We start from the raw sequence: 18,271 nt of genomic DNA, 5'->3' as shown, positions 1-18,271 counted from the left end.
AAAAAAAAAAAATGTACAGCCTCAGAAACCCTGTACAGCGTTGCTATGAGTCAGAACCGACTCCACGGCACATAACAACAAAAACTTCCACATATAAGGTGATAATTCCTCCACCCATGCTCATTCATGATGACATAGAAAATATTTATTGAGCCTCTATGTGCCAAACACTGGATATCCTATATCTCTTAATTATTGTTATAGCCCCCCAAAATAGGTTCCTTTTATAGATGAGGGAACTGCAGCTCAGAGAGAGGAGAGGTGATTTGCCCCAGGACACTCAACCAGGTAGAGACAGAATCAAGATCCAAACCCAAATTGCTTAATTCCCAGACCCAGGGGTTCTCTTCTTAACTCACACTGAGAGTCAACAGTATAAGCTCAAGGCAGAAGAGTGTCCCCATGACCCAATATCCAGTGTAGTTTCCTAATGTGCGAAGTTGCTAGTATCCTGGCCTTGGGGGAAATTAAGGAAAAGCCCTTTGTGGACAGGAACCTCATCTCAGACAATGGTGTGTGGATGCACAGTGTCTTACCTATCTTAGACACAGAGTGTGCCGGGATGTGCCCGGGGGATGACATGTTTGCCAAGTGAAAAGACAAATCCAATTAGTGGCAAGAGCGTCTCACTGTGAGCAGCAAGGCTAACCGCAGGAGCATCGGGATTCATTATTAGCCAGTGATTAGAAGGAAAAGATTTTCAAACAAATTATGTACTCAAAAATGCAGTTAGGAGGTGGCCTGTCTAATTCCACAGCCAACACCAAGCTTTGGACCGCAGGCTAATAAATTAACTGTGAAAGGAACCCGTTTGTTTTTTGGGTTTTTTTTTTGCCCCACTTCATGTCTTCCCAGGTCTGTTCTATGATCACTTGTTGCTTCTAAAGAATTATTTACTAATGTAAAAGCAGGTGAACTCAGGGAGCAATAATTTGCTTGGTTAATTAAAATCTCAGATTATTAACAGTCAACCAGCTGTTGGCAAGTCAATTGCAACACATAGGGATCCCCATGTGTGTCCGAGTCATACTCTTTCCATAGGGGTTTTCACGGCTGATTTTCCAGATGTAGATCCCAGGTGCCTCTGGGTGGACTGATACTTCCAACCTTTTGGTTAGTAATCAAGTACTTAATGGTCAGCACCACCCAGGGACTCAAGAACTTGCCACTCCTCATTTTTGCAGGAAAGATTTTCTATCAGAGAGACAGTGTGTGCTGAGGTGTAAGCATGTGTGAACACACAAGGCATTTTCTGTCTCTAGGTTTCAAGAGTGAATGGAAAGTAGTCTAGTCATAGAAGTCGAGAATGGGAAATTGTAGACAAGGATTTAGGCAGACCCTGAGATGCTAAGGGAGTTTGTACAGGGGAAGAAGCCTGAACGCTTCACCTTTTACTAGTCCACCAATTTAATTTTGTTGTGTTCCAGTGACACTCGAAATGTTGTGCAACACTGTTGTTAACGTTGAAAGAAATATGAGAGGGTTTCATAAAGTTCATGGAAAATGGACTGAAAAGAGAATGGAATTTTCCACACACTTTTTGAATCCCTCTTTTACATGCAAAGTGCTTGCACTAAATATTAAACCCCAAATCAAACTCACTGCCGCTGAGGTGATTCTGACTCATCGTGACCTTATGGAGGGTTTCCGAGACTGTCAGTCTTTCTCCTGAGGAGCAACTGGTGGGCTCAAACTGCCAATTTTGTGGCTAAGAGCCCAGTGCCTAACCCACAGCACCACCAGGGCTCCTTGTACAAAGTAGGTACTCAGTAAATGCTGGGTGGGCCGATTGTCATAGCTTTAGGACTATAATTTATATAATTCCCTTCTCTCAAGAATACCAACTGCCAGATGGGTTTAGTTCTTAGCAAGATTTAAGTGGCTATCTGAATAAATCCTAATCCCAGTTTTCTTGACACCCAAGTGTAAAGATCAATCAAATCAGTTTATGATCCATTCTGTTCCCCTGTGTTGCACTTCTGTTCTGACACCAGCTGTACGTGTAGCACCTCCTTCTCTGACCCCAACCACCTGATGCTGGGTCAGAGCTCACAGGGGTGGGGCATCTGTTATTCTGCCATGATTTATAACATCATTAAAAATTAGCCTGCTATATTTGATTAAGCATTTAATAAACTCACCCTAATGTGATGGCTGAAGTCCTGGAGTGGCACTGTGGGATAAAACACTGGACCACAAGGTTGGTTTGAACCACAAGATTGGTAGTTCAAACTCACCAGCTGCATCTAGGAAACCCTATACAGAGTTGCTATGAGTCAGAACAGACTTGACAGCACTTCAAAGCAACAAAAAAGTGATGGCTGCAGTTGCCTTGGCAGAGCCAGACTAAATGATTCCCCGGGACTTAGATGGTCCGTGGGCCAGATGTTCCCCACCCCTGGCCTAAGACCCCAGACTCCAGCACCAGCTTGGAGTTCTCACTCTACCTTCACTTCTAACCTGCTGATTACAAACTTGAGGTCTCCCCACTATCCCTTTGGGATGCCAGCTTGTAAACTTGGGGGTCCCCCGTGTCCTCCCTCCCACCCCATTTCTGACCTGCAGGCTCCCTTGATTCCTCCGGTTTCATAGTTCTCTACAATGATTCACAGAACACATGGGTTACAGTTTTATTATAGCAAAATGGATGTGGATGAAGAGACACACCGGGCCAGGTCTGGGGGCTCCCAAAGTGGAATTTTCACATCCCACAGGATGTGTTTCCCTCCACTTACATCGATGTCTTTCACCAGCCAGGAAGCTCACAGAGGGTCTGAGTTCATGTGTCTATAAGTCTATGTGTCACGTGGTTGTCTTTGTGGCCTGGCCAGCCCTGTCCTAAATCACCTTATTAGCATGAACCTCAGATGTGGTCTGGAGACCTCATCAAAGACGCTTGAATCCCTGGGAAAAGTCCAAGGATAGAGAGGTTGTATCTCAGGAATCCAGGACAAAGACCAACTTCTTTGGGCACAGTTCTGTAAACCCTACAGTTGTGAGCATAAGAAAAAATCTTTAGGTACAAGTTCAGATTCTTTTGGGTTGTTGATGTTGTTAAATGGCATCAAGTGGGTTCCTACTCACAGCGATCCTGTATAGGGTTTCCAAGTAGCGGCTGGTGAGTTTGAACCGCTGACCCGAAGGGGGCCTTGTATCACTATCTGTGCTGCCTTTGGCCTGAGTCAGGTGTAGACAGGAGCTGGGGTGGGAAGGGATGGAGATCTGAGATCTCTTTCTATCCCTCTCCTCTATCCCTGCCTCCTGGCAGAGTCTCAGAGTTCTGAATGCAGCATCATCTAATCCGATTAGTGTGGCAAGCAGTTTCCTTCTATAATTGCACTGGATACAGTTTTGTCTGTTTTTGGCTGCTAAGAGCATATTCAAAGCAAATTAAGCGTGAATGGCAGGACACACGAATGCTTTTATTCTGTTGGATCACAACTACCATATGGGCAAGGGAGAGAGGGCTCACCTGGCTTCTCCTCTTAATGACGCTGTTTTGTTTCCTAGCACTGCATGTTTACAGCCATTCATAAGCATTACTCCCTGGATGACTGGAAGCTTTTTGCCAAGAAGCACCCAGAATGCCTGAAGGTATGACTATAGCCTGGTTACAAATTGCAAATGGTTCCAGGGGTAGAGGGGCCCCAAGTTTATCAAAGGGTTTAAATTGGCAGGAGATAAACACACACAGTTCTAAAAGGGACCAGCAGGGAAGAAATATTGGGCCCCAGTTCTATACCACTATAGCTGATAAAACCCATCCTATATAAAAACTCACTGGCAGTGAGTCGACTGTGACTCATAGCAACACTGTAGGACTGAGGAGAACTGCTTCCTAGGGTTTCCGAAACCATAAACAGGAGTAGACAGCCTCATCTTTCTCCTGTAGAGGGGTTAGTGGGTTCGAATCACAGCCCTTTTGGTTAGAAGCCCAATGCTTACCCAGGACTCCTATATTCTGTATGTTGTTGTTGCTAAGTGCTGGTGAGTCAGTTCTGACTCACAGGGACCCTGGATAGGGTATCTAAGGAGTGACTGGTAAGCTTGGACCTCCAACCTTGCGGTTCAAACTGATCTTGAGGTCCAGCGCATTAACCCACAGCACCACACCAAAATATACCTACTAAAATGGCTATAATCATGAGGACAGATAATAACAAATACTGAGGATGTGGAGACATTGGAACCCTCAGACATTGTTGGTGGGATTGTAAAATGGAGCAGCTGCTTCAGACAGTACTCTGGTAGTTCCTCAAAAGATTAATATCAGAGCGTGTTGAATATAACTCAGTAATTCCTAGGTATATATTCAAGAGAAATGAAACTGTAAGCCCATGCAAAACCTTGTACACTGGTGTTCATTGCCGCATTAGTCACAATAGTCACATGTGGAAACCACTCAAGTGTCCATGAATGAATAAAGGAAGAGGTAAAATGTGGTGTGCTCTTACTATAGGTTATTATGTTGTCACAGAAAGGAATGGAGTCATGATACATGCTCTGACATGGAGGAATCTTAGAAACATTGTGCTGCATGAAGGAAGCTAGACATAATTCCATTTAAGTGAAATATCTAGAGCAGACAAATCCATGGAGACAGTTGATAACTGGATGTCAGAGGTTGGGGGTAGGCATGAGGACTGACTGATGAAGGATATGGGATGATGAAAATGTTCTGAAATAGACCGTGGTGATGGATACACAACTCTGAATTCACTCAAGACCATTGAAGTTGGCACTTCAGATGGATTAATTGCATGTTGTTGTTAAGTGCCGTCGAGTCGGTTCCGACCCATAGTGACCCTGTATAAGGTTTCTGAGGAGCAGCTGCTGAGCTTGAGTGGCCAACCTTGTGTTTCAAAGTGACTTTGTAGTCCAGCGTATTAGCCCATAGGGCCATACCAGGAATCTGGATTAATTGTGTAGCATGTTAAATATTTATATTATATAATTATATGAATTGATAGCCTGTTAGGGAGTCCTGGTGTGGCACTGCGGGTTAATGCACCAGACTGCAAAGCCATTTGAACTGCAAGGTTGGTGGTTCAAGCTCACCAGCTGCTCTTCGGAAACCCTATATAGGGTCACTATGGGTTGGAACCAACTAGAAGGCACTTAACAACAATATAGAATGTTAATTAGTTAAAAACAAACAAACAAAAAGAACTGGACAGTTTTAACAACACCAAATCCCGATACAGCTTGCCTGACTTGGCTCTCTGCATATTCCAGTGGTTTTTGAGCCAGTACCAGCAGAGAAGTTTCTCTGCATGACACACATGCTTTTCCAGGCTCCTTAAGTGCCTAGAGACATCCACTTTGCAAGCAAGTCTCTTGCCCAAAGGCACTCAGCTTTACTTGCTCCATAGGCTAGGAAGCCTAACCCACTGGATGAAAAATGTTGTTTGGTGCGAGTTACAAAGACTATGGGTAGAAGAATCCTTTAAAGCAACTCACTGCACTGCCAATCCACCAGCCATCCCACGGAAGAAGATACAGTAGTTTGCTTCTATAAAGTTTTATAACTTGGAAATCCTATGGGGCAGTTCTACTGTGTCCTAGAGGGCTGCATGAGTTGGAATGACCTGATGTTGACTGTATGGGTTTGGTAATTCCTAAAAATCACAGAAATGTAGCTATAAACGTGATGCATGCACACTTCAATTTTCTCGGTGTAGTCAATCTTTCCAGAACTCTGGGTGGTGCAGTGGGTTAAGCAAGAGCTGCTAACCAAAAGGCCGGTGGTTAGAACCCACCGTCTGCTCCACAAAGGAAGGATGATGAGGCTGTCTGCTCAAGATTTAGTCTTGGAAACTCTATAGAGCAGTTCTACTGTGTCCTGTAGGGCTGCTATCAATTGGTATTGACTTGAAGGAAGTGGGCTTGCTTTGGTTCTGGTTTATCCTTTCCCGATTATTAGTAGTCTTCCCCCCAAAATCAAACTCAGCCCCACTGCTACCGAGTCAGTTCTGACTCCTAGCAACCCTATGGAGGGTGTCCCAGACGATAAATCTTTACAGGAGCTGACAGCCTCATTTTTTTGTTTTCCTGTTCATCTCTGTTAAAATTTAGTGGAACTCCAGATTGCTAAGCTGCTCGCAACGCCACTGAGAGAGTTTTATGATTTCCCGTTATAATTAGTCTCTCATTTGTGGAGAAAGGGAATAATGAAGGCTAAGAGTCCAATTAACAATGCATTACCAAAGTTTCCCTTTAAGAAAACGAAGGTATAACAACAATCATTATTCCTCAAATTTCTCTAAGCTTATGGGGAAGAAGAAAAGAGGGTGAAGATATCTATCAGTCATCTGAACACAATAGGGCAAAGACAAATGAAAGTTTTACTATTATCCCAGAATTATTTTATCTCCAAAACTACCTTTTCATGAATCAAAATTCACACACAATTAAAGCATGGTAACAACAAACAATGTTCAAGTGTAGGCTTGAAAGCAGTATGGTATAAAGTTGTTCTACAATCACAACAACAACACTTAGGAGGGTGTGTTGATTTAAATGTAAAATACATACAGTACAATTTAAGATCATTTTAGATTTGATTTGCCTTATGCATTGGGAAATTTTCTGTCTTTAACTAAACAGAGGACTTCTGGTGTGGCATAGTAGGTTAAGTGCAGGACTGCAAGGTCAGTTTGAACAGCAAGGTCAGCAGTTCAAACTCACCAGCCGCTCTGCAGAAACCCTATCGGGGTTGCTATGAGTCAGAACCCACTCAACAGCACTTAACAACAACAAAAGTGAAACAGAGAATTAGAGGTCTTTGTATAAGCTGTTCTATTGGAAGTAAAAATGAAAATAAGAAAGCGTTTTCTCAGGAGTTTTAGACATCTCCTTCCAGTCCTCAAACAAGGCGCTCAGGATGAACACCATAGCTTTAGGGTGAAGAAGTTCATTGGCCTTAATCTTATTCATCCTGTTTCTGTTCTTCCCATATTTCCTGTTAACCTTCCTTGAATCTAATTGGTTTGACACACTAAAAGCTCCCTGTGTGTAAGGACTGCCACCAACTATCCCTCTCACAGCTCGCTTGTCTTCTCATTTAGGTTTTATAATTAATTGCAATGGCCACATAGAATTCAAGTTATAGGCTTATATGTAGTTGTTACAAAGTGGTCTGCTAACCTCAAGGTCAGCAGTTGAACACTATCAGCTGTTCTGTGGAAGAAAGATGAGGTGTTCTGCTCCCGTAAAGATTTACAACCTCAGAAACCCTGTACAGGGTCGCTATGAGTCGGAACCAACTCCACGGCACATCACCACCACCTCCGCCACCAGGGAAGCTAAAAGGTTACAATGCAGGGTCAAAAAATGTTCAGGACACCCTCTCTTCTGTGTCATTTGACCCTCAGCCTGGCCTCTGCACTGCTCAGCAATGTTACAAAGCTCTTTTAGGGTTGTCCTGGTGTGGCACTGTGGGCTCATGCATCAGACTTCAAAGTCGTTTGAACTGCAAGGTTGGTGGTTCAAGCTCACCAGCTGCTCCTTGGAAACCCTACACAGGGTCTCAATGGGTCGGAATTGACTCGACAGCACTTAACAACACCACCAAATAAATGCCAAAGGAGTCCTGGTATGGCATTGTGGGTGAATGTGCTAGACTGCAAGGTAGGTTTGAACCACAATGTTGGTGCACCTTGAAACCCTCCATAGGGTCTCTATGAGTCAAAACCTACTCGATGGCACTTAACAACAATAAATGCCAAAAGGACACTCCACTCTATCACATACCTCAGCCAAAAGGTACTCAGCTGTAGTTCCTTGGGTCAGCACAACTAGCTCCCAGTTAAGTGCCTGGAAGCACCTCACTCTGCAATGAGCCTTTTGCCCAAGACACTCAGCTTAATTTGCTCCATGGACCGAGAAGGCCATCACTTTTAGATGCTCAGGGTCTTGGTTCTGCTACTGCTGCTCCAGTGTTGCAGCTTCCTGTCCCTGTGCCAAGGAGGGTCAATGCACAAGGACCTCTGGGGTCCAAGGACACAGTCCACTTCTGGCTCTTCTTCCTTGATGGTAGTGCCATCCCCCTTCCTGCTTCTGAGATGTTGTTGTTGTTATGTGCCGTGGAGTCTGTTCTGACTCATAGCGACCCTGTACAAGGTTTCCAAGGCTTAAATCTTTATGGGAGTAGAAAGCCTCATCTTTCTCCTGCAGAACAGCTGGTAGTTTCAAACTGCTGACCATGAGATTAGCAGCCCGATTCATAACCACTATGCTACCAGAGTTTTTTAAACCCAACCAAAATTGACCAATCCTGTCATTAGAATGCCAAGTTTTTACAATCACTATTAGCTCTGTTAACAGTCATTCTCTACTGAATCATATCTTATCAGCATCTTCAACTGCTGTCTCTTATCCAAACCCATCAGGAGAAGAGGCTTTTTGTGGGAGTTACAAAGACTAAGTTTAGAAGAGACATATAGTATAATTCACTACACCACACCATGTCAGAATTGCACCTAGAGAGTTTGAGAAAATTAAAAGCCTAGGACCAGGTTTCCAGCGTATTAAAGAATATGTTTACAGGAATGATTCTGTGGCTAAGCTCCAGGTATAAGGATATATGCAGTTTAATGATGAAGAATATGACAGAATCTAAGTTTAGATTTAGCGAGTGAGTCTCTGTTGCCTTGACTGTTGTATGTTTTTTGAGCAGATCTACTGTGTGTGTGATCAGGATGAACATCAAAGCTTTATTGTATTGCACCCAGGATAGGTGAAGAGTTGGTTCTGACTTCTGAACATTATCACTGATGTCTGTCCGTCTCTGTTTATTTTGGTACAGCATGTTGCAGTGAGTTCGGGCAGCGGGCAGAATGATTTGGAAAAGATGAGCAATGTCCTGGAAGCTGTGCCTCAGGTCAAGTTCATTTGCCTAGATGTGGCCAATGGGTATTCGGAACATTTTGTGGAGTTTGTGAAACTTGTCCGAGCCAAATTTCCAGAACATACCATCATGGTAGGTATAGTGGGACAGACTCCATGTGGGGAAGACCTGAGGGAATTTTCAGTGCTTTGGGGGTGAGCTATAGTCTCTTCAGAGCTTCTGGTGCCTTCTTATTGAAGACTAGCTAAGCCAATAAGGGAAAGGACAACAACTGTGTAAGATTGGGTAACTCATTCTCTATAAAAAAAATGAAAATCTGAATCACAGGGTGTTGGCACCTTATTGTTGTTAAATATGATGAAATGTTTTATCACGTGACTCTGTATCACTTCTCTTAACAAAAGGTGATTTTTAAAATTGAAAATATATAACTGAGTTTCAGTTTTACCTTTATTTCTTTGTTTATTTTTTGCTACACAAGACCTCTTTTTTATTTTATTCATTTTTTTTTTTTTTTAGTAAAATTCACTAGGAAAGTCATCTGTGTTTGGACTTTATTTTAGTTGGGAATTTTTTTTTTTTTTTAACATTTCGTTGTGAATTGAGTGAAGGATAACAGACAAGATCATCAGCTTTACTTTTCATTTGACAATCTTACATTTTCTATGCCTACTCCTAGAAAACTGTGGGTTATGCATTGGACTGTTAACCTCAAGGTCGACAGTTTGTGCCACCAGCTGCAAGAGAAAGATGAAGCTTTCTGTCTCTGTAAAGGCTTACCGCCACAAAAACCCTATACGAGGTCGTTATGAGTTGGAACCAACTCAGCGGCTCACAGAAACAGCAATGACATGCCCCATGCCCCATTCCTATTTGGTAGGAGAAAAGTCTGATCGAAGAGATAAACTTGACAACAAGAACATTTCACAACAGCCAATCAATGCATGATTGCAAATCACTTGCTGTGCTGTTTTAGCCAGGGCTTTCGTTCCTTGATGCTGTATTTCCCTGATAGTTAGCACCTTCACTAGTTAGACTGTGTAGCTACTGTTGTTAAGTGCCATCCAGTCTGCTCTAACTCATAGTGATCCTATTTTGGGGGCGGGTGGGGGGCATAAAATTTGCCAGTAAAGGCTGTAAATCTTTGTGGGAGCAGATCACCTCATTATTCTCTCTCATAAAGCAGCTGGTGGACTTGAACTGCTGACGTTGTGGTTCACAGTCCAGTGCTTATCCTACAGAACCACCATGCTCTGTATCAGTTACTGCTGGGGAAAAAGAGATAGAATATTCTGTTGCTTTCCTATCACATGGGAAGAGAGGATCAAGCATTGCCCCATCAACCAGCTGTACCAGTTCACGAGATTGGGGGTGAGAGGAAGAGCAGCAAAATTCATCTTACCCTGCATAATAGTGCTACCAGCTTCACTGTGTTTTTTATACCATTTACTGAGTCCCTGGCATGTTCCAGGTTTTCATCTCTATTCTTTACAATGTCTTTCTTTAAAGAGTAGGAACTATCTGTGGTAAAAATCAAGACTCCATTTCTCTGATGCCAAATATATGTTAATAAATCCCAATAATTTATGATCCGTTCTGCTCCCCATTCTGTTGCCCTTCTGTTCTGACATGAGCTACACATGAAGCACTCCTTCCTGACCCTAACCACTCTGATCTGGGTCAGAGTTCACAGGTTAAAAAGGGTGCAGACCTACAGACTACCAAGTCTACCCAAGACCTGACGCCAGCTGCAAGCTTGGACTCCTCATGGCACCATAAACATGGGAGTCCTCCTCACTTCTGACCTACTGGTTACATATTTGGGGTTTTCCTCTACCACCTCAGGGTGTTGACTCTAAGCTCAGGGGTCCTCAGTGTCTTTCACTTCTGAGCTGCTGGCTCCCATTGTTTCCTTGGGTTTGGCAGTTCTCTAGGGCAACACAGAAGTCAGGAAAGCTGTACTAACCGTTACTGTCTCAGTTTGGCATAAAAAGAATACAAATACATAGGGCTAAGTCTTGAGGGTTCCCAACTCAGAATATTCGTGTCCTAAAGTCTGTGCTGTGTGCATCAATGCCTTTGGTCAAGCAGGAAGCCCATGGAACTTCCATGTCCAAAACTTTTACTGGGGGGGGGCCTCATTTTGTAGATATGATGTATTGAATCATTAAAATCTTGATCACAGGATGTTGGCACCTTATCTTTCTTAAAAGTGATGAAATGTTTTAATCATGTGACTCTGAGGTACCCCATATCACATGCTGAGTCTTTCTGTCTGTCCTTGCCAGCCCCCACCTGAGTCACCTAATTAACATAAAACTTCAGGTGTGGTCTGGAGCCTTCTTAAATAACAAAGACACTTTAATTATTGGGTAAATTCTAAGGCTGTTGAAGTTATTTCTAAAGGATCAAAGAGGAAGACCGAATTCTTTGGATAAAGTTAAGTTCTTTCACCCACAGACTGTTATATGAATTTACCACTGATAAAGTCTCTTCAGTATTCTAGTTTTGTTCTTACATTTTGGAATTCTCAAAAGGCCACACCAACACTGAAGCAAAGCAGGGATTTGAAGCCAGGTTGATGTGAATGCAAAATCCAAGCTCTCCCTGTTACCCCGTGCTTCCCACTGAGACATGCTAACATGCCTATGGTTGTTAATTGCTGTTGAGTCAATTCCGATTCATAGGGTGACCCTGTATAGGGTTTCTGTGGAGCAGCTGGTGGGTTTGAACTGCTGATCTTGTGGTTCTTAGTCCAGTGCTGATCCTACGCTACCACGCCAAATACAAATTACCACTTGTACCAAGTACAAGTTACAAATTACCACAAACCATGTGTCTAATACTAAATGACATTTAGCATCTCACACTTCTGAAGGGAGGCTAGAAATCCAGTTCTTTGTATCAGCAGGGCCATGATCTCTCTGAAGGCTCTAGGGGACCTACTCTTGCCTCTTTCAGCTTCTCTTTCAGCTTCTCAGAATTTATGGTAAAAATCACTCTAATGTCTGCCTCTTTCTTCTTGTCTTCCCTCTGAAACTCTCTGTCTCTTGTAGCTATTCATCTTTTTTTTTCTTTAATTTTTCTTGTGAATTGAATGAAGGTTTACAGAGTAGATCATCAGTTTTACATCCATCAGATCATATTCTTTGCTTCATTACAATGACTTCAATCCCCTCCATGTACTATCAGTTAACAGTATTTACCTCTATTCACTTTAACTATTGTTTCCCTCCCTGTGTTTTCTGCTACCTTTATCTTTTCTCTGCTAACCTCTGTCTTGCTGTTTATTGCCTGCCTTGTCACCCATGTTTATATATGTCTGCACTCTAGCCCATGAATAATTTTCCCTTTCTTCCTCCCCCGTGACCATCATAGATTGTTTATTTTATTAAGAAAACCTTTTCTTAACTGTTTACAAGTGATCAAATATAATATTTGTCCTTTTGTGGGTGAGTAATTTCACTCCAGGTTCATCAATGTTGTGAGGTGTTTCACAGATTCATCATTATTCTTCAGCGTTTTGTAGTATCCCATTGTGTGTGTGTACCAAAGTTGGTTTGACCATTCACCATTCTTCCATTCATGGGCATTTAGGCTGTCTCCATCTTTTTGATGTATCTCTTGTAGACAGTCTGTTGGAGGATGGGGGTCCTGTTTTCTTATCCATTCTGCTCTCTCAGTCTCTTGCTGGTGCATGTAATCCATTTATATTCAATGTAATTATTGATAGGTATGAACTGATTGCTGTTATTTTGCTGTGTTTTTGTGTGTATGTGATGCTGCTAGTTTCTTTGTTCCACATAGTTTTTTGCACTGAGTTAATTTTCTTTTCATTTTCATTTCTATTGTGTTAATTTACTAAATCTTTATGATTTTTTCTTTTTAAAAAAATTGATGTGCAGATATCTTAAATTTCTTTGACATTACCATGTCATTTATTAATATTTTCTTTATTTGGAACAGTCTGTTTTATGTTAAAATCTCCTTGACTCCCAAATGGTGAGGAAGTCTATTCATCTATTTTTTTAGAACCACTTGTCATATTGGATCAGGGCCTTTCCTACTCCAGTATGAACTCACATTAGCTTAACTAATCACACCTGCAAAGATGATTTTCAAATAATGTCACACTCAGAGATACCCGGCATTAGGACTTGAACTTACCATTTGGAGGGACACAATGCAACACCCATACCAGAGCTTTGTCCTTATTAACTTTAGGGCTAACAATTAATTCTTGAACAATGTATGTGTAATTAATTCTAGCTTTCAGTTCTGAAGTGGAGAAGTTGATCTTTTTTTGCACTTGTATTAGAAGGTGGTGACATTATTTTCTATCATGGACCTGCATTGCATCAAGTCATGAGGTTCCAAATAAATCTTTTGCCACAGAATCCTTATGGTAATTTTTTTCTCTCTGAACATATGGAAGAGGGAACAGAAAGCTGACCCCCCCTCCCCCCAGAGAGTTATAGTCTCCAGCTGGATTTTTGGAGCGCATCCTTGGCAAGAAAGGGTCCGTTGGACGTGGTGACTGATAGGAGACTATAGCAGATCATATGACTAGGTGCCTCTTGCCTTTGGGAAAGGAAAGAAGAAAATGAATGGAAATGGTTTGTGTATGTGTATTTTGTTGTTCTGAGAATATACACAGCAAACTGTATATACCCATTGGTATATACCAATTCGTCAGTTTCACCATGTAGGTTTCAGTGACACTGATTGCATTCCTCTAGGTATACAGTCATTCTCACCCTCCTTTTCTGAGTTGTTCCTCCTCCATTAACCTCTAAGGTTCCGATCTCATCTTTTGAGTTGCTGTTGTTAGTTTGATACCATGTATGTAAATAGTTATTGAAAGAGCTTCATGCTCAAGGCAGACCTTTTTAAAATTAGTTAATATTTTTTAGCTGGAACCACCATCTTGCAGTAATCCACAAAAACAACATACAGAAAGAGAAAGAGGCAAGGTGCCCGCTAGATGTTCTCCATGCCTTTTAGAAAACATGGGTCGTTCCTTTGGTCGTATATATGCAAATCTACAAGAAAGGCAGTATATTGTGGATATCAAGAGAATAGGGACAGTTCCAATCGGGGATGCCCCACACATGTTACCATGGCAACATTGAAAGAGTCTACAATGTGATGGAACAGTTGGCATTGCTGTGAACAAGCAAGTTAAGGGCAAGATTCTTACCAAGAGAATTAATGTGAGCACTGAGTTTATTCAGCACTCTATGAACTGAGATAACTTTCTGAAGTGAAGAAAAATGATCGGAAAAAGAAGGAAACCAAAGAGGTGTACCTGGATTCAACTAAAGGGCCAGTCTGCTCTCCCAAGAGAGGCGCACTTTGTGAGAACCAATAGGAAGGCACCCAAATTGCTAAAACCCATTCCCTATGAATTCATGGCATAACAGGAGTGAAATAAATATGTCTGAGATGTACAACAACAAAGAAATTAACTAATAAGTTAAATTATTTTTGTTCTAAGAAGACTTCAGGGGTTATTTGTGATCTGATGTTTAAAGATGACCTCAGGGCAATAGTTTCAAAGATTCATCCAGTCTCCATGGCTCCAAAAAGTATGGAGTCTGTGAGCATTTGACATTCTATTCTGCATTTCCCCCCTTTTGATCAGGATTTTACTATAGAATCCTTGATCAAAATGTTTAGTAATGGTAGCTGGGAACCATGAGACTTCTGGTCTCATGGCAAAGGTGGCAGTTGTTCATAGAGGCAACTAGCTACATAGGAAAATATATTTTTTAGTGCATTCTAGGTACTGTGGAGTCCTGGTGTGGCACTGGTTTATGCATTGGACTGCAAGGTCAGATCAAACTGCAAGGTAGGTAGTTCAAGCTCACCAGCCACTCCTTGGAAACTCTATACAGGTTCACTATGAGTCAGAATGGACTCCATGGCACTTAACAACAAGTACAGGTACTATGGAAAAGGGTATTAACATGTACTAGGTACTTCTCTTTCAGTAATAGCAAATCTTTGAGGCAAGTGGTATTATCCTTGTTACTGATATGGGTACAGTCTCAGCGAGGGGATCATAGGGTTCATAAGAGGGAAAAGGGGGGTTAGCCTGAGGCCAGGGCCTGTGCTCTACACTAGGACCACTACAACTCTCCTGTGACCCTGCTCAGGCTGGCTAGGATGAGGAGACCCTCCTGCTGGTTCTGGGAAGTGAATTTGATCCACTGATTTCTTTCTGACCTATGCTGAGAGGTAGGTTTATGAGACCTAATGTGTTCTGAGGAGGTTAAAAACTGCGGTCTGCGCCCCCTTAGGGCAGTGCCAGTCAGCACTGACTGATCTGCTGGCTGATTCTGGGCAGCTGTGGGAACAGCTACAGAACTTTCTGGCATCCAGGTGGCTAGCTTATTCACCTGCCTGCATTCTTTCTCTTGCAGTCCTGATTAGACCAAGTTCTGGGCCATATGGATAAGCCTCCTACTGTCACGCTCTTCCCAGAGAGTCAAACGCTCTTCTTCGTTATCATGTACAGATGTGGGGTCATACAGATGTGGGGGGGATAGTCTAAAGGATGTGTTCTGGGTAATGACCATCTTTCCAGCTACACTACCTACGTTTTCAGTTCACTGCCCTCTTCTGGAAGTGGTATGGATTAGAATTGTAGTGGAGTGCGGTGGATGGCCTTAGGGACTCAGATAACAGTTGTTCCTGAGCGTCACATAGTAAACAGAATGTGCTTTGAAGGATAGTTGCCTTGACAGTGTCTGCCACTCCATGGTTCCTGTAGAAACAGCTAGGTGGAGAGATATTTCCATTACCTTCTGTTGTTGATGTTGTTGTTCTTGTTAGCTACCATCATACTGGTCCCTGACTCATGGCAATACATACACAAGAGAACAAAATGCTGCCCTGTGCTATCTCACGATTCATTGCAGATCAGGTCCCTGTGATCTATAGGGTATATACTGTGTATACTGATCTACAGGGTCTATACTGGCTGATTTTCAAAGTGGATTACCAGGCCTTTCTTACTTTAGATTTCCTAGTCCAGCTCAGTATGGAATCTCTGCTGAAATGTGTTCGGCATCACAGCAATACATGCATATACTCCGGCAGATAGTGGTTACCTTGGCAGGGAGTTGAGCCTGAGTTTCCTGCGTGGATAGGTGGAATTCTGACAATGAGCCACCACACAAGCCTCATGCCTGGAGCCTAGCTTGCCTTTTATTGTGTCTGTGTGAGGCCAGCACAAGAAATGATTGTGACTGAAAGTCCAAGTGACGGTTCCAGATGTTCTGCTGCAGATGTTCTGCTGCATGAGGGCAAATTCTGACAATCTCGTATTCGTTCCACACACACAAGGTGCCTCGTTCCAAGATAAAGCAAACTCCTACTTTAATCACCCCTGACAAGCCCATCCCTACCCCCATAATATCACACCCCAGAGGGTAGGCCAGCACTTTCTTGAGAGCCTGACTGTATACCTGTTTATTATTATTATTAATTTCTGATTTTTTACCACTTTTCCTGTATTTTTGTTCTTCTTGTTATCAAACTTACATGCAACTGTTATTTCTGTCAGTGGAAATGTACCAGTTCTCTCCCAACATCCAACATGCTTGTTGAGCCATTTCCAGATCCCTCTGGGGTTTTTCCACACAGCCACATCCTCTATACCTCACCACTGACTGAGTCACACACAGGTAGCAGAGCGGAGCCGGGAACCCTAGGCACAAACCTCTTCATTACTAAACACTATCTCCTTCCGTGCAGTTCTGGTGTGGCGCCATAGGATAAGCATTGGACTTCTAACAAAGATTGGTGGTTCAAACCCACTGGCCACTCCTTGGGGAAATCCTATACAGGGTCTCTATGAGTCCGGGGCACTTTACAACAACATTGCCTTCCTAATGCCTCCAGTCTCACTTTGACCTTCTGGGGTTACTTGTGGTAGAACTTTCATGTTGTTGTTGTTATGTGCCATGGAGTCAGTTCTGACTCATAGCAACTCTGTACAGGGTTTCCAAGGCTGTAAATCTTTATGAGAGCAGAAAGCCTCATCTTTCTCCCACGGAACAGCTGGTAGTTTTGAACTGCTGACCTTGTGGTTGGGTTCGTAGCCTGATTCATAACCACTATGCTACCAGAGCTCCTTAGAACTTTCATGAACTGCCTATAATTCATTTATTTGTCTCCAAGTAGGCCCCCTACTGTTAAGTAAAATAGAATGATTAGTAGGCAGCACCAGATTGGGGGGCGGGGAAGAGTCCACAATGGAAAGGAACTTAGAGTGCTGTCTCTAGGTCTTGTTTCTTTGTTTTTAGCTTGTCAACAAGTGGGAGAGAAGGAGAGTTTGGAATCCTGTTTCTCAAGTTCCTGTTAAATTCAGAATTCAAGTTGGGGCTTACACATAAGAGAAAAAAGCCCACTATAAGTTATAAAAGTAATTCATGTTCAGGAGTGAGAAAAGGGGGTGAAGAGGGAGTCATTGCTTAGGGCACTGAGTGTTTGTTAATAAAGCCAAAGTCAACTACTGTCAAGTTGATTGTGACTCCTAACAACCCTATAGAACAAGTAGAATGGCTCCAGAGGGTTTCTGAGACTGCAAATCTTTATGGGAGCATCTTTCCCCCTTGGAACAGCTGAGCCTCATCTTTCTTCCTTGGAGTGGCTGGTGGGTTTGAACTGCCTCTTAGCAGTGCAGGCTCTTTCTCTATTAAGGGTGGTGGAATTATTTTGAAAAGGAATGGTGGTGATGGTTCTATACCATGATGAGTGTAGTCAGTGTCCCTGAGTTATACATTTAAAAAATGTCAAATTGGCAAACATTTTGTTCTATGTGTCTTTATTGCATTCAAAAAGTAATGCATGTTCATTGTTGTTAAGTGCCGTCAAGTCGATTCCGACCCACAGCTACCATTGTAGAAACTGAGATCCAGAAAACTTTAACGAAAATTGATAAAAATTAAATAAGTCCTGCTTGTAGGCATAATTTTTAACATTTTGTTTTTTCTATGTATAATGCACTTATACAAAAATTATAAATGTGTTATTATTTCCTCTCTTTCCCCTAATATTTTCCTGAAAGTATTGAAGTATCTTGCCATGGCATTAAACCAGACTTTCAAACAAAACAAAACATACGGATGGCTATAATTTATCTAATTATTCCCCTTTTGGAGTCCACTGACAGAAATAAAAAAGTCGTATCTAAGTATGACACCAAGAAGAATAAAAACACAGGAAAAGTGGTAAAAAAACTACAATAATGAATTCAGAAGCCTGGGAGGTCTGTCTATGATCAAAACAATTACAATGTGAAAGAAGACAAAAACAATGGAGACAGAGAAGGGGACATGGAGAGAGGAACAGCTGAGGACACTAAATTCATGGAAAGAGAGGAATTGAGAGCTGGCAGCCAGGAGGCAGACTTAC

At 42.3% G+C, this 18,271-nt stretch overlaps 1 protein-coding gene across 1 annotated transcript in view; it reads left to right on the top strand.

The window, feature by feature from the left end:
• GMPR (guanosine monophosphate reductase) overlaps window positions 1-18,271 on the top strand; it is a 72,357-nt gene that overhangs the window by 20,656 nt on the left and 33,430 nt on the right. Inside the window, exons 3-4 of the mRNA XM_006860801.1 lie at window positions 3,511-3,594; window positions 8,807-8,980. Of these exons, the coding sequence (XP_006860863.1) occupies window positions 3,511-3,594; window positions 8,807-8,980 (258 nt within the window). The remainder of the gene's footprint in view (window positions 1-3,510; window positions 3,595-8,806; window positions 8,981-18,271) is intronic.

This window comes from Chrysochloris asiatica, unplaced genomic scaffold, assembly GCF_000296735.1.
Source record: "Chrysochloris asiatica unplaced genomic scaffold, ChrAsi1.0 scaffold00040, whole genome shotgun sequence".
Taxonomy (NCBI): Eukaryota; Metazoa; Chordata; class Mammalia; order Afrosoricida; family Chrysochloridae; genus Chrysochloris; species Chrysochloris asiatica.
Note: the sequence above shows the minus strand (reverse complement) of the source record. Positions and strands in the feature narration are given on the sequence as shown.